Source organism: Somniosus microcephalus, chromosome 3 (assembly GCF_052327205.1).
Source record: "Somniosus microcephalus isolate GS21.2 chromosome 3, FLI_Smic_1.0, whole genome shotgun sequence".
Classification (NCBI taxonomy): domain Eukaryota; kingdom Metazoa; phylum Chordata; class Chondrichthyes; order Squaliformes; family Somniosidae; genus Somniosus; species Somniosus microcephalus.
The window spans coordinates 122790649-122804778 of NC_140989.1; the positions used below are offsets into that span (position 1 = coordinate 122790649).

At 48.8% G+C, this 14130-nt stretch overlaps 1 protein-coding gene across 1 annotated transcript in view; it reads left to right on the top strand.

The window, feature by feature from the left end:
* Nucleotides 1–14130, top strand: part of LOC147121358 (uncharacterized) — a 39591-nt gene that overhangs the window by 18619 nt on the left and 6842 nt on the right. Inside the window, exon 4 of the mRNA XM_085981556.1 lies at nucleotides 6493–6679. Coding sequence (XP_085837682.1) covers nucleotides 6493–6679 — 187 coding nt within the window. The remainder of the gene's footprint in view (nucleotides 1–6492; nucleotides 6680–14130) is intronic.

A 14130-nucleotide genomic window follows, 5' to 3' on the forward strand; every position in this document is an offset into this window, starting at 1 on the left:
AGTAAAAAGGTAAATAAGGAAAAGTACAGAAAGGTACAAATGATGACGGACAGTAGCTCCGAAGACCAGAAGAGCGATAGCGACTCCGGAAACAAGAGACTAAGCTGTCTCAAATTACATAATGTAATTGCCAAAGAAGATTACCAGACCATTTGGGTTACCCTCACGATAGCGGGGTCCCCAGTCAAAATGGAGCTAGATACAGGATCAGCTCTGACCGTCATGAGTCGACGGGATTACGAGCGGCTATTTCCGCATATACCTTTGAAAGACACATCCATTGTCTTGAAGACATATACAGGGCAGAAAGTATACCCCAGAGGGAAAATAAGGGTGCCTGTTGTATACAACGGCAAGGAAATACAGAAGTTGTATTTATACGTTCTGCAAGATGGTGGTCCACCGTTGTTGGGACGTGAATGGATCAGAAAGATACGTTTAGACTGGCACTCCATTCAGGCACTGACGGTGACCAGTAAGAAAAAAAACGATGATGACGTCATACCTGGACGATTAAAAGAAATCTTGGCTAACGCCAAAGAAGTGTTTCAACAGGAACTAGGAACCCTGAAAGGCGCCACCGCCTCAATAAAAGTGGAAGATGCGGCAATTCCCAAGTTTTTTAAGGCAAGGCCGGTGCCACACGCAATTCGTCCAGCCGTCGAGGCAGAGCTGGAGAATTTGGAAAAAGCAGGTGTGTTATCCAAGGTAGATTGGAGCGAGTGGGCAACACCCATCGTCCCGGTCATGAAGAAAATGTTGAATAATGATAAATCTGAAGAACAGAGAAAAGTTCGCATCTGTGGGGACTTCAAGGTGACTGTAAACCCGGTTCTTCACACGGTACAGTATCCTCTTCCGAGGATAGAAGATATTTTCGCCTCACTATCCGGAGGGAAACGTTTCACCAAAATTGACTTAGCACAGGCATATCTACAGATGGAGGTTGAGGAGGCCTCTAAAAAGTATCTCACGATAAACACACACAAAGGCCTGTACCAGTACAATCGACTGGTTTTCGGAGTGGCATCAGCTCCGGCTATCTGGCAAAGAGCTATGGAGCAAGTCCTGCAAGGGATTCCGGGGACTCAATGCTACCTAGATGACATCCTTGTAACAGGAGAAAACGACAATGAGCACCTTGCCAACTTGGAGCAGGTGCTCACGAGGCTAAGAGAACGGGGCCTACGAGCAAATCGCCCCAAATGCGAATTTTTCCAGAAACAAATATCATATTGTGGCCATGTCATTAACGAAGAAGGGTTGCATAAGTCACCTGAAAAAATTGAAGCGGTCGTAAAGGCCCCAGCGCCTGAAAATGTCTCACAATTAAGGTCGTTCCTGGGATTAGTAAATTACTATCATAAATTTTTACCAAACTTGTCAACGGTTCTGCACCCGCTTAACGCACTGCTACAAATGGGAGTAGTTTGGAAATGGAGCGAAGACTGTAAATGTGCCTTCCATAAATGCAAAGGCTTGATCACGTCCAGGGAAGTGTTGGCTCATTACAACCCATCACTGCCAATCAGACTGGCGTGCGATGCATCCCTTTACGGCGTGGGAGCGGTATTATCGCATAGATTCCCTGATGGCTCGGAGCGGCCGATAGCTTTTGCGTCACGCTCATTGAACTCAGCTGAGCGTAACTATGCCCAGATCGACAGGGAGGCACTGAGCCTGGTGTGGGGGGTGAAGAAATTCAACCATTACCTACACGGACAAAAGTTTACCTTGTTGACTGACCATCAACCCCTCGTCTCCATATTCAACCCTAAGAAGGGCGTTCCCATTATGACAGCGCAAAGGTTACAGAGGTGGTCCCTTTTCCTAGGGGCACACCAATATGACATAGAGTACAAAGGAACAAAACAGCATGGGAATGCTGATGGGTTATCACGCCTACTGTTGCCAATGGTGGAAGAGGCGCCTATAGTGGACCCAGTGGAGATATTCCACTCGACCATAGTGGAATGTCTACCGGTGACAAATTCTACCATTGAAAAGGAAACGCGAAATGACCCGACTCTCTCAAGAGTCTACGATTTAACGGTGAAGGGATGGCCAGCACATGGCGAACCACTGTTGCCAGCATTCTCGGGTATATAAGCCTGTGTAGCATCTTGTGTTGTTAGTTCACCTCCAGACTTTGTTCAGTAAACACTTGTTAAATCAACTCCTGCATTCCATGTCTCCATTAACACACGGATCTAACACCAATGACATAGGTAGGACAAAGAAAGAGGTTCTGCTGAGGAAGTATGAGCAGCTAGGAAATGTCCTTAACCCTGATACCGGGCAGGCAACACAGCCTTTGGGACTCACGTTCTTGGCTGCAGAGAACAGTATCTATCCCCCTAACAGTATCTATCCCCCTAACTATACTGTCCCCTACCACTACTACATTCCTTTTTACTCCCCCAACTTAAATTAAAAAGCAGAACCACAAAGGTAATAATCTCTGGATTGCTGCCTGAGCCACGAGCAAATTGGCATAGGGCCAATAAGATCAGAGATTTGAATGCGTGGCTCAAGGCTTTGTGTGGGAGAAATGGGTTTCGATCCATGGGGCACCATCACCAGTACTGGGGAAAGAGGGAGCTGTTCCATTGGGACGGGCTTCACTTAAACCATGCTGGGACCAGTGTCCTGGCAAATCGAATAACTAGGGCTGTAGATACAGCTTTAAACTATATAGTGGGGGGGAAGGTTCAAGTGAGGGGAAACTTAGAAAATTAAAGGGAAAGGACAAGGTAATAGTGCAGGGTAGCGATAGGGGTAATGATAACCAGAGTGTGACAGGAAGGGGCAGAGCGTACACGCATAAGAGTGCACCAGCAGATAGGGTCAGAGTAGGGAAAAATTGTAAAAAGACAACATTAAAGGTTCTTTATCTGAATGCACGGAGCATTCGTAACAAGATAGATGAATTGACGGCACAAATAGAAATAAATGGGTATGATCTGTTAGCCATTACAGAGACGTGGTTTCAAGGTGACCAAGGGAACTGAATATTCAGGGGTACTTGACATTTCGGAAGGATAGGCAGAAAGGAAAAAGAGATGGGATAGCTCTGTTAATAAAGGATGAGATCAGTACAGTAGTGAGAAATGATCTTGGCTCGGAAGATCAAGATGTAGAATCAGTTTGGGTGAAGATAAGAAATAATAAGGGAAAGAAGTTACTGGTGGGAGTAGTCTATAGGCCCCCTAACAGTAGTTACGCTGTAGGACAGAGTATAAATCAAGAAATAATGGGGGTTTGTAAGAAAGGTACTGCAATAATCATGGGCAATTTTAATCTTCATATAAATTGGATAAATCAAATTGACAAACGTAGCTTTGAGGATGAGTTCATAGACTGTATTCAGGATGGTTTCTTAGAACAATACATTGTGGAACCAACCAGGGAACATGCTATTTTAGATCTGGTAATGTGTAATGAGACAGGATTAATTAATGATCTCATAGTAAAGGATCCTTTAGGGAAGAGTGATCATAACATGATAGAATTTCACATTCAGTTTGAGGGTGAGAAACTTGGGTCTGAAACTAATATCTTAAACTTAAATAAAGGCAATTACAAGGGTATGAAGACAGAGTTGGCTAAAATGGACTGGGGAAATAGATTAAAAGGTAAGACAGTAGATAAACAGTGGCAGACTTTTAAGGAGATATTTCATATCTCTCAACAAAGATATTTTCCAGTGAGAAAGAAAGACTGTACGAGAAGGATGAACCATCCGTGGCTAACTAAGGAAGTTAAGGAGGGTATCAAATTGAAAGAAAGTTATACAATGTTGCGAAGATTGGCCAGAAGATTGGGAAATTTTTAGAAACTTGCAAAGGATGACTAAGAAAATAGTAAAGAGGGAGAAAATAGATTATGAGAGTAAGCTAGCAAGAAATATAAAAACAGACAGCAAGAGCTCCTACAAGTATCTAAAAAGGAAGAGAGTAGCTAAAGTAAACATTGGTCCCTTAGAGGATGAGACACTAAAAGCATCCCAATAATAGTGGAAAGTCAAGGGGCAAAAGGGAGGGAGCAACTTAAAACAATCACCAGCACTAGAGAAAAAGTACTAGGCAAACTAATGGGACTAAAGGCTGACAAGTCCCCTGGATCTGATGGCTACATCCTAGGGTCTTAAAAGAAGTGGCTGCAGAGATAGTGGATGCATTGGTTGTAATCTTCCAAAATTCCCTAGAGTCTGGAAAGGTCCCAGCGGATTGGAAAACCGCAAATGTAACGCCCCTATTCAAGAAAGGAGGGAAACAGAAAGCAGGAAACTATAGGCCAGTTAGCCTAACATCTGTCATTGGGAAAATGCTGGAATCCATTATTAAGGAAGTAGTAGCAGGACATTTAGAAAATCATACAATCAAGCAGAGCCAGGATGGTTTTATGAAAGGGAAATCATTTTTGACAAATTTATTAGAGTTCTTTGAGGATGTAATGAGCAGGTGGATAAAGGGGAACCAGTAGATGTCGTGTATTTGGATTTCCAGAAGGTATTCGATAAGGTGCCACATAAGAGGTTACTGCACAAGATAAGAGCTCATGGTGTTGGTGTAATATATTAGCTTGGTAGAGGATTGGCTAACTAACTGAAAACAGCGTTGGGATAAATGGGTCATTTTCAGGTTGGCAAACTGTAACTAGTGGGTGCCACAGGGATCGGTGCTGGGGCCTCAACTATTTACAATCTATATTAATGAACTGGATGAAGGGACTGAGTGTACTGTAGCCAAATTTGCTAATGATACAATGATAGGTGGGAAATCAAGTTGTGAGGAGAACACAAAGAGTCTGCAAAGGGATATAGATAGGTTAAGTGAGTGGGCAAAAATTTGGCAGATGGAGTATAATGTGGGAAAATATGAGGTTATCCACTTTGGAAGGAAGAATGAAAAAGCAAATTATTATTTAAATGGAGAGAGACTACAGAATGCTGAGGTACAGAGGGAGCTGGGTGTCCCCGTACATGAAACACAAAAAGTTAGCATGTAGGTACAGCAAGTAATTAGGAAGGCAAATGGAATGTTGGCCTTTATTGCAAGGGGGATGGAGTATAAAAGTAGGGATGTCTTGCTACAACTGTACAGGGCATTGGTGAGACCACACTTGGAGTACTGCGTACGGTTTTTCGTCTCCTTATTTAAGGAGGGATATACTGTACTTGCATTGGAGGCAGTTCAGAGAAGGTTCACTAGCTTAATTTCTGGGATGAAGGGGTTCTCTTATGAGGAAAGGTTGAGAGGTTGGGCCGATACTCATTGGAGTTTTGAAGAATGAGAGGTGATCTCATTGAAACACATAAGATTCTGAGGGGGCTTGACAGGGTAGATGCTGAGAGGATGTTTCCCCTCTTGGGAGAATCTAGAACTAGGGGTCATAGTTTCAGAATAAGGGGTCACCCATTTAAGATGGAGATGAGGAGGAATTTCTTCTCTCAGAGGGTTGTGAATCTTTGGAATTCTCTACCCCAGAGAGCCGTGGAGGCTCAGCTGTTGAACATAAGAACATAAAAAATAGGAGCAGGAATAGGCCATTTGGCCCCTCTAGCCTGCTCCACCATTTAATGAGATCATGGCTGATCTGATCCAGAGGACTTGTCAGCCTTTAGTCCCATTAGTTTGCCTAGTACTTTTTCTCTAGTGTCGGTGCAGGCTCGATGGGCCGAAATGGCCTCTATCTGCACTGTGGGGTTTCTGTGATTCTGTGTGATTCTAGTGCTGGTGATTGTTTTAAGTTCCTCCCGCCCTTTTGCCCCTTGACTTTCCTCTATTATTGGGATGCTTTTAGTGTCTCATCCTCTAAGAGACCAATGTTTACTTTAGCTACTCTCTTCCTTTTTATATACTTGTAGGAGCTCTTGCTGTCTGTTTTTATATTTCTTGCTAGCACCACTGGGAGCCCAAAGAGGATCCATCTTGATCATTCATCAGCAACGTGTTATACACAGACTTGCAAAATCTGTTAGCAGTGTTACACAAGAAGAACTGCTGTTTAAACATTACGCAATAGGAATGCAAACCTTGGAGTGGATAAGGAATTGGCTGAAGAGTAGAATGTTCTTTGTTAAGGGAGTTATGTTGGGTGGGGGGAGGTGCTGAGTGGGATGCCCCAGGGATTGGGACTCCTATGGTTTCTAATTTAGGTTAATCACTGGACACACTGACTGGCATTAGATAGTGCCATGGAGAGGGAGAAGACATTACCCATTCTATTGGAGCATGCTGGGGGATAATAACGGAGAAAGTGGATGGGGTGGTTCTGGCCACATTGCCTGTTATTTGCCTCCAAGCAAACCGGCAAAGAGAACATGGACAGAGATATGGGACATGGCTGCTCCTGTCAGTAGCACAGACACTTGACCCTAGCACGACAGGAAATTTGATGTCTATGTTCTTTGTTGGATGGTACTTTTACAATTAAAAAAAACCATGTAGAGTAAGATAATTTTACAAAACTTGTCTCAAATACTATCAGCGTGTTCCAGAGCCAAAGAGTCTGATGATTGAAGGAGAGACCAGCAGTGTCTTCATACCAGGCCTGGCTACAAAAAGGAAGAGTGCGAAGAAAAACAAAATCGCAGTGAGCCCAACTGAGAGTCCACAGAAAGAACTGTTCGAGAGAGTGCAAAATCACAGCACCAGTAAGGTCACAGCGGATGGGGGTAAGTGTGATTGAAGCAGAGCTTCATGCATTATATACGTTATATATAAGTAGAGATAGATAGAGTAATGTGAATTTAAAATGGGCTCTGGTTGGCTGTATATTTAAGAGTCTGTGACTGGGGGATCCAGTACATGAAATTATCCAGAGAATATTCAAAGTTTCCACAAAAGACAAGCTGTCTATATGAGAGTAGGGAGGTTTTTTGATATGTAAGTCAACCATGATACAGTATCTTTGTTCTACGAGCATTTCTCCATAGAGAACAGACAACAAAATGCATTCTAACTGCAACCGGGTATGAGAAGAAAACATACCATTGTGGCGACACGCCACCACTGGACATAATCCGCTCACGGCGGCACAGACAGTCTAAGCAGAAGCCCCCAGCCGGGGGCCCTTTCCTCCAGCAACTTGTTTCCCGCAGGGACAGGCTGCCGGGAGCACTTCCTGTCTGGGAAGTATTTAAGTGGATGCGCGGGCTTTTCTAGTTCCTGTTTGTCATGTGGTTGGAATAAAGCAGTTGAGTTTTCAATAGCTCTGGTCTCGACTCCCACGTTTGCCGCGGTATCTCAACACTGGTGACCCCGACGCTCAGGACGAATCCTAAGCTAGCATGGCGGATACAAACGCAGTCACGGTTAAATTACCAGACTTTTGGGAGAACCTCGCCGAAGCCTGGTTCGTTCAAGCTGAGTCCAGATTCCGGCTGAAAGGCATTACAGTCGACGCCATGAAGTACGACTACCTCGTCGCCTCGCTCACCTACGCTACAGTCCCCAAGGTTTGGGCAGCGCTGCAGAATCCACCAACGGAGGGCAAGTACGAACATCTGAAGGCTGCGCTACTTAAAAAATTTCAAACGTCCTCTTACCAGCACCACTGCCAACTCCTGGACCTCCCTGGCCTTGGTGACGCTTCACCATCAGACCTGCTTTCCCACATGCTGTCCCTCTCAGACGACAAAAATCCCGGCGCCCTTTTTCGCACGCTTTTCATTCGGCAGCTCCCCGCCAGCATCCGCCCGCTCATTGTGGAGTCTGACTCCACGGACCTGAATGATATAGCCGAAAAGGCCGACTGGCTGCTCTCTGCACAGGCCGCTCGCGACGTCGCGCCCGACCTCACGGCAACGACCACGCGGTCTCCCCGGGCCGCTAGGCCCGACCGCCCTACCACTCCGGGTCACTGCTACTACCACACCCGTTTTGGCGCTAGGGCTCAATGCTGCACGCCACCGTGTACCTTCAAACCCCCCCCCGCACCGGCCCCCGCGATGGCCGCGGGGCAGAAGGAGCCCCTACTGTACGTCACTGACGACAGAACCAACCGCCGATTTCTGTGCGACACAGGGGCCCAGCACAGCATCACCCCCGCCTCCGCCCTCGAGATCCAACGCGGCACACGGGGTATCACACTGGCTGCAGCCAACGGCTCTGAAATCCGCACATATGGCACCCGCATGGTCACGCTCGACCTCGCGGGCCGCCGCTACCGCTGGGAGTTCCTCACAGCCAAGGTCCTCTGCGCACTCATTGGCGCCGACTTCCTACGCGCCCACGGCCTCCTTGTCGACATTCCGAGGCACCACCTCGTCGACATCAACACTATGTCCCCCATCCCCGGCGCCTTTACCCCGGCCCGTTCGGCCGGCCTGACGACCCACTGCCTCGCCAGAGCCACGGACGACTACTCGGCACTCCTAGCTGAGTTTCCTGCCCTCACTAACCCGACCTTTTCGGCCAAAGCCGCCAAGCACGGTGTGGAACACTATATCCCCACCACCGGCCCCCCAGTTTCTGCCCACGCCCGCAGACTCAACCCGGCCAAGCTGGAAATCGCGCGGGCCGAGTTCACCAACATGGAACAACTCGGCATCATCCGCCGCTCCAGCAGCCCTTGGGCCTCGCCCCTCCACATCGCCCCCAAGCCCGGCGGAGGCTGGCGCCCTTGCGGGGACTACCGCCGCCTCAACGACGCCACCACCCCCGATCGATACCCGGTGCCACACATCCAGGACTTCTCGGCCCGACTGGCCGGACGAGCCGTCTTTTCCAAAGTCGACCTGGTGCGCGGTTACCACCAAGTCCCCGTACACCCCGCGGACATCCCCAAAACGGCCGTCATCACCCCATTCGGCCTGTTCGAGTTCCTGAGGATGCCCTTCGGCCTCAAGAATGCAGCACAGGCTTTCCAGCGCCTTATGGACTCAGTCCTCCGGGACCTGAACTTCCTTTTCGTCTATCAACCATCAAGGGCCTCCAGGAGTTCCTCGGGATGGTGAACTTCTACAACAGGTTCATCCTCAGAGCCGCAGCCCTCATGAAGCCCCTATACGACTCCCTCCGAGGAAAATCCGGCAAGATGGACGTAGCCTGGACCACTGACACAGCAGCCGCCTTCGACGCCACCAAAAATGCGCTCGCCGACGCCACTCTGCTCGCGCACCCGAGGGCCGATGCCCGGGTCGCGCTCACCACCGACGCCTCCGACCACGCGGTCGGGGCCGTGTTCGAGCAGTGGGTCAATGGCGCGTGGCAGCCACTTGCCTTCTACAGCCGCCAACTGCGCCCCCCGGAGGTCAAATACTCCACTTTCGACCGCGAGCTTCTCGCACTCCACCTGTCGGTCCGCCATTTCAGGTTCCTCCTGGAAGGCCGCCCCTTCACCGCGTATGTGGACCACAAGCCACTCACATACGCGATGGCCAAGCACACCGAATCCTGGTCCGCTAGGCAGCAACGCCAGCTCGCGGCCGTCTCCGAGTTTACTACGGACATTCAGCACGTCTCCAGTAGAGACAACGTGGTCGCCGACTGCCTTTCCCGTCCCGCCGTCTGTGCGAATCACCTCGCGGTCGACTACGCACAACTAGCAGCGGCCCAGCTCACGGACCCAGACCTCCTCTCGGCGGCTACCAGCCTGCCAGGGCTACGCCTAGCCAAGGTCACGCACGGGCCCGAAGCCACGGCAGTCACGTGCGACGTCTCACTCGGCCAACCCAGGCCAGTCGTCCCTGAGACCTGGGCCGCCGCGTCTTCGACGCGCTCCACGGGCTCTCTCACCCGGGTTCCCGCGCATCCGTCAAACTCCTCTCTAAGCGCTTCGTCTGGCGCGGCCTCAGCAGAGATGTTCGGACTTGGGCCACCTCCTGCCTCGCCTGCCAACGGGCTAAGGTACAGCTGCACACCAAAGCACCCCTGGGAGACTTCGAGGTACCCAGCCGCCGCTTCGACCACGTACACGTCGACATCGTCGGTCCCCTGCCGCCATCGCAAGGCCAAACTTATCTCCTCACGATGGTCGACCGCTACACACGCTGGCCTGAGGCAGTGCCGCTGACCTCCACCACCACAGCCGACATCGCCAGGGCGTTCGTTAACACCTGGGTTGCGAGGTTCGGCATACCGGCCGACAGAACCTCCGACAGAGGCGCCCAGTTCACCTCCGAACTCTGGACGGCCACAGCACGCAACCTCGGGGTGACGCTCCACTGCACCACGGCGTACCACCCGCAGGCCAACGGACTTTGTGAACGCTTCCACAGGTCACTCAAGGCCTCACTCCGCGCCGGCCTGCAGGACAGTACCTGGACTGACCGCCTACCATGGGTGCTATTCGGCCTACGCACCTCCAGTCCTCGGCAGCGGAGTTAGTCTACGGACAACCGCTGCGCGTCCCAGGCGAATTCCTTCCAGAGCCTACCAAGCCTTGGTCGGCCGAACAGCAGCGGCTCGACTCTTTCTCTTCCGCTCAGCAGTTCGCCCCACTTCCGGTCAACCGACACGGCGAACTCGCACCTCACGTCCCGCCAAATTTACAGCAGGCGCGCTTCGTCTTCGTGCGACACGACGCGCACCGCGGGCCCCTGCGACCCCCGTACGACGGTCCGTACGAGGTACTACAATCCGGGGACAAGGTCTTCAAGCTGCGACTCGGCGACAGGGTCGAGACAGTCTCCATCGACCGGCTCAAACCAGCACACACAGAACCAGGGGAACAGGTCCCCGTGGCCCAGCCTCCAACTAGAGGCCGTCCCCCCGGCAAGCCAGCACAGCCGGCGGCGAACCGCCCGACCCAACCAACCAGCCCGGCGACCACTCAGAGCCGCTGCGGCAGAACCATTAGACCACCGTCACGACTCGTCCACTCCTCCTAAGCGGATTCTGGGGGGAGCTCTGTGGTGACACGCCACCACTGGACATAATCCGCTCACGGCGGCACAGACAGTCTAAGCAGAAGCCCCCAGCCGGGGGCCCTTTCCTCCAGCAACTTGTTTCCCGCAGGGACAGGCTGCCGGGAGCACTTCCTGTCTGGGAAGTATTTCAGTGGATGCGCGGGCTTTTCTAGTTCCTGTTTGTCATGTGGTTGGAATAAAGCAGTTGAGTTTTCAATAGCTCTGGTCTCGACTCCCACGTTTGCCGCGGTATCTCAACACCATCAATATAGAAACATAGAAGATAGGAGCAGCAGTAGGCCATTCGGCCCCTTGAGGCTGTTCCGCCATTTAATGAGATCATGGCTGATCATCCAAATTCAGTACCCTGTCCCTGCTTTCTCCCCATATCCCTTGATCCTTTTAGCCTTAAGAAATATATCTAACTCCTTCTTGAATATATTTAATGAATTGGTCTCAACTGCCTTGTGTGGTAGAGAATTCCACAGGTTCACCACTCTCTGGGTGAAGAAATTCCTCCTCATCTCAGTCCTAAATGGCTTACCCCTTATCCTTAGACTGTGACCCCTGGTTCTGGACTCCCCCGCCATCGGGAACATCCTTCCTGCATCTAGTCTGTCTAGTCCTGTTAAAATTTTATAAGTTTCAATGAGATCCCCTCTCATTCTTCTAAACTCTGGTGAATATAAGCCAAATCGACCCAATCTCTCCTCATACGTCATTCTGCCATCCCAGGTATCAGTATGGTGAATCTTCGCTGCACTCTCTCCATGGCAAGAGCATCCTTCCTCAGATAAGGCGACCAAAACTGCACACAATACTCAAAGTATGGTCTCACCAAGGCCCTGTACAACTGCAGCAAGACTTCCTTGCTCCTGTACTCAAATCCTCTCGCTATGAAGGCAAACATACCATTTGCCTTCTTAACCGCCTGCTGCACCTGCATGCTTAACTTCAGCGACTGGTGCACAAGGACACCCAGGTCTTGTTGCACTTCCCCTTTTCCCAATCTATTGCCGTTCAGTTAATAATCCGTCTTCCTGTTTTTGCCACCGAAGTGGATAACCTCACATTTATCCACATTATATTGCATTTGCCATGCATCTGCCCAATCACCCAACCTGTCCAAATCACACTGGAGTTTCTCTGCATCCTTCTCACAGCACACACGCCCACCCAGCTGTGTGTCATCTGCAAACTTGGAGATATTACATCTAGTTCCCTCGTCTAGATCATTTATATATATTATGAATAGCTGGGGTCCTAGCACTGATCCCTGCGGTACCCCACTAGTCACTGCCTGCCACGTGGAAAAAGACCCATTTATTCCAACTCTTTGCTTCCTGTCTACCAACCAGTTCTCGATCTAAGACAGTACCTTACCCCCAATCCCATGTGCATTAACTTTGCACGCTAATCTCTTATGCAGGACCTTATCGAAAGCCTTCTGAAAGTCCAAATATACCACATCCACTTGTTCTCCCTTATTTATTCTACCAGTTACATCCTCAAAAAATTCCAGTAGATTAGTCAAGCATGATTTACCTTTTGTAAATCCATGTTGACTTTGTCCGATCCTGTCACTGTTTTCCAAGTGCTCTGCTATTACATCTTTTATAATGGACTCTAGCAATTTCCCCACTACCGATGTCAGGCTTACCGGTCTATAATTCCCTGTTTTCTCTCTACCACCTTTTTTAAATAGTGGGGTTACATTAGCTATCCTCCAATTCATGGGAACTGTTCCAGAGTCTATAGAATTTTGGAAGATGGCCAGCAATGCATCTACTATTTCTAGTGCCACTTCCTTAAGTACCCTAGGATGTAGATTATCAGGCCCTGGGGATTTATCGCCCTTCAATCCCATCAATTTCCCTAACACCATGTCCCTACAAATACTGATTTCATTCAAGTCCTCCCTCTCATTAGACCCTGTATTCCCCGACATCTCTGGGAGGTTATTTGTGTCCTCCTTTGTGAAGACAGAACCAAAGTATGTATTTAATTGGTCAGCCATTTCTTTGTTCCCCATTATAAATTCCCCTGATTCTGACTGCAAGGGACCTACGCTTGACTTCACCAATCTTTTTCTCTTCACATATCTATAGAAGCTTTTACAGTCAGTTTTTATGTTTCCTGCAAGCTTACTCTCATAATCTATTTCCCCCCTCTTAATTAATCCCTTTGTCCTCCTTTGCTGAATCCTAAACTGCTCCCAATCCTCAGGTTTGCTGCATTTTCTGGCCAAATTATATGTCCTCTCCTTGGATCTTATGCTATCCCTAATTTCCCTTGTTAGCCACAGTTGAGTCACCTTTTTTGTTTTATTTTTATGCCAAACAGCGATGAAGAAATTCTGTAGTTCATCCATGCGATCTTTAAATGTTTGCCATTGCCTATCCACCATCAATCCTTTAAGTAACATTCCCCAATCCATCCTAGCCAACTCATGCCTCATACCATCGTAGTTTCCTTTATTTAAATTCAGGACCCCAGCCTCTGAGTCAACTACTTCACTCTCCATCTTAATGAAGAATTCCATCATATTATGATCGCTCCTCCCCAAGGGACCTCGCACAACAAGATTGCTAATTAACCCTTTCTCATTACATAATACCCAGTCTAAGATGGCCTGATCTCTAGTTGGTTCCTCGGCATGTTGGTCCAGGAAACCATCCCGTATACACTCAAAGTTCCTCCTCCACAGTATTGTTACTAATTTGGTTAGCCCAATCTATATGTAGATTAAAGTCACCCATGATAACTGCTGTGCCCTTATTGCACGCATCTCTAATTTCCCGTTTAATGCCATCCCCAACCTCAGCATTACTGTTTGGGGGTCTGTATATAACTCCCACTAATATTTTCTGCCCCTTGGTATTTCTCAGCTCTACCCATACAGATTCCACATCATCAGAGTTAATATCCTTCCTTACTATTGTGTTAATTTCCTCTTTAACCAGCAATGCTACCCCACCTCCTTTTCCTTTTTTCCTGTCCTTCCTGAATATTGAATACCCCTGGATGTTGAATTCCCAGTCTTGGTCACCCTGGAGCCATGTCTCCGTAATCCCAATTACATCATATCCGTTTACATCTATTTGCGCAGCTAATTCATCCACCTTATTACGAATGCTCCTTGCATTAAGACACAAAGCCTTCAAGCTTGATTTTTTAACACTCCTAGTCCTTTCAGAATTATTATTTACTGTGGCCCTGTTTGATTTACCCCCTTGATTGCTCTGCCTTCCACTTTTGCTTTTCTCCTTCCTGGC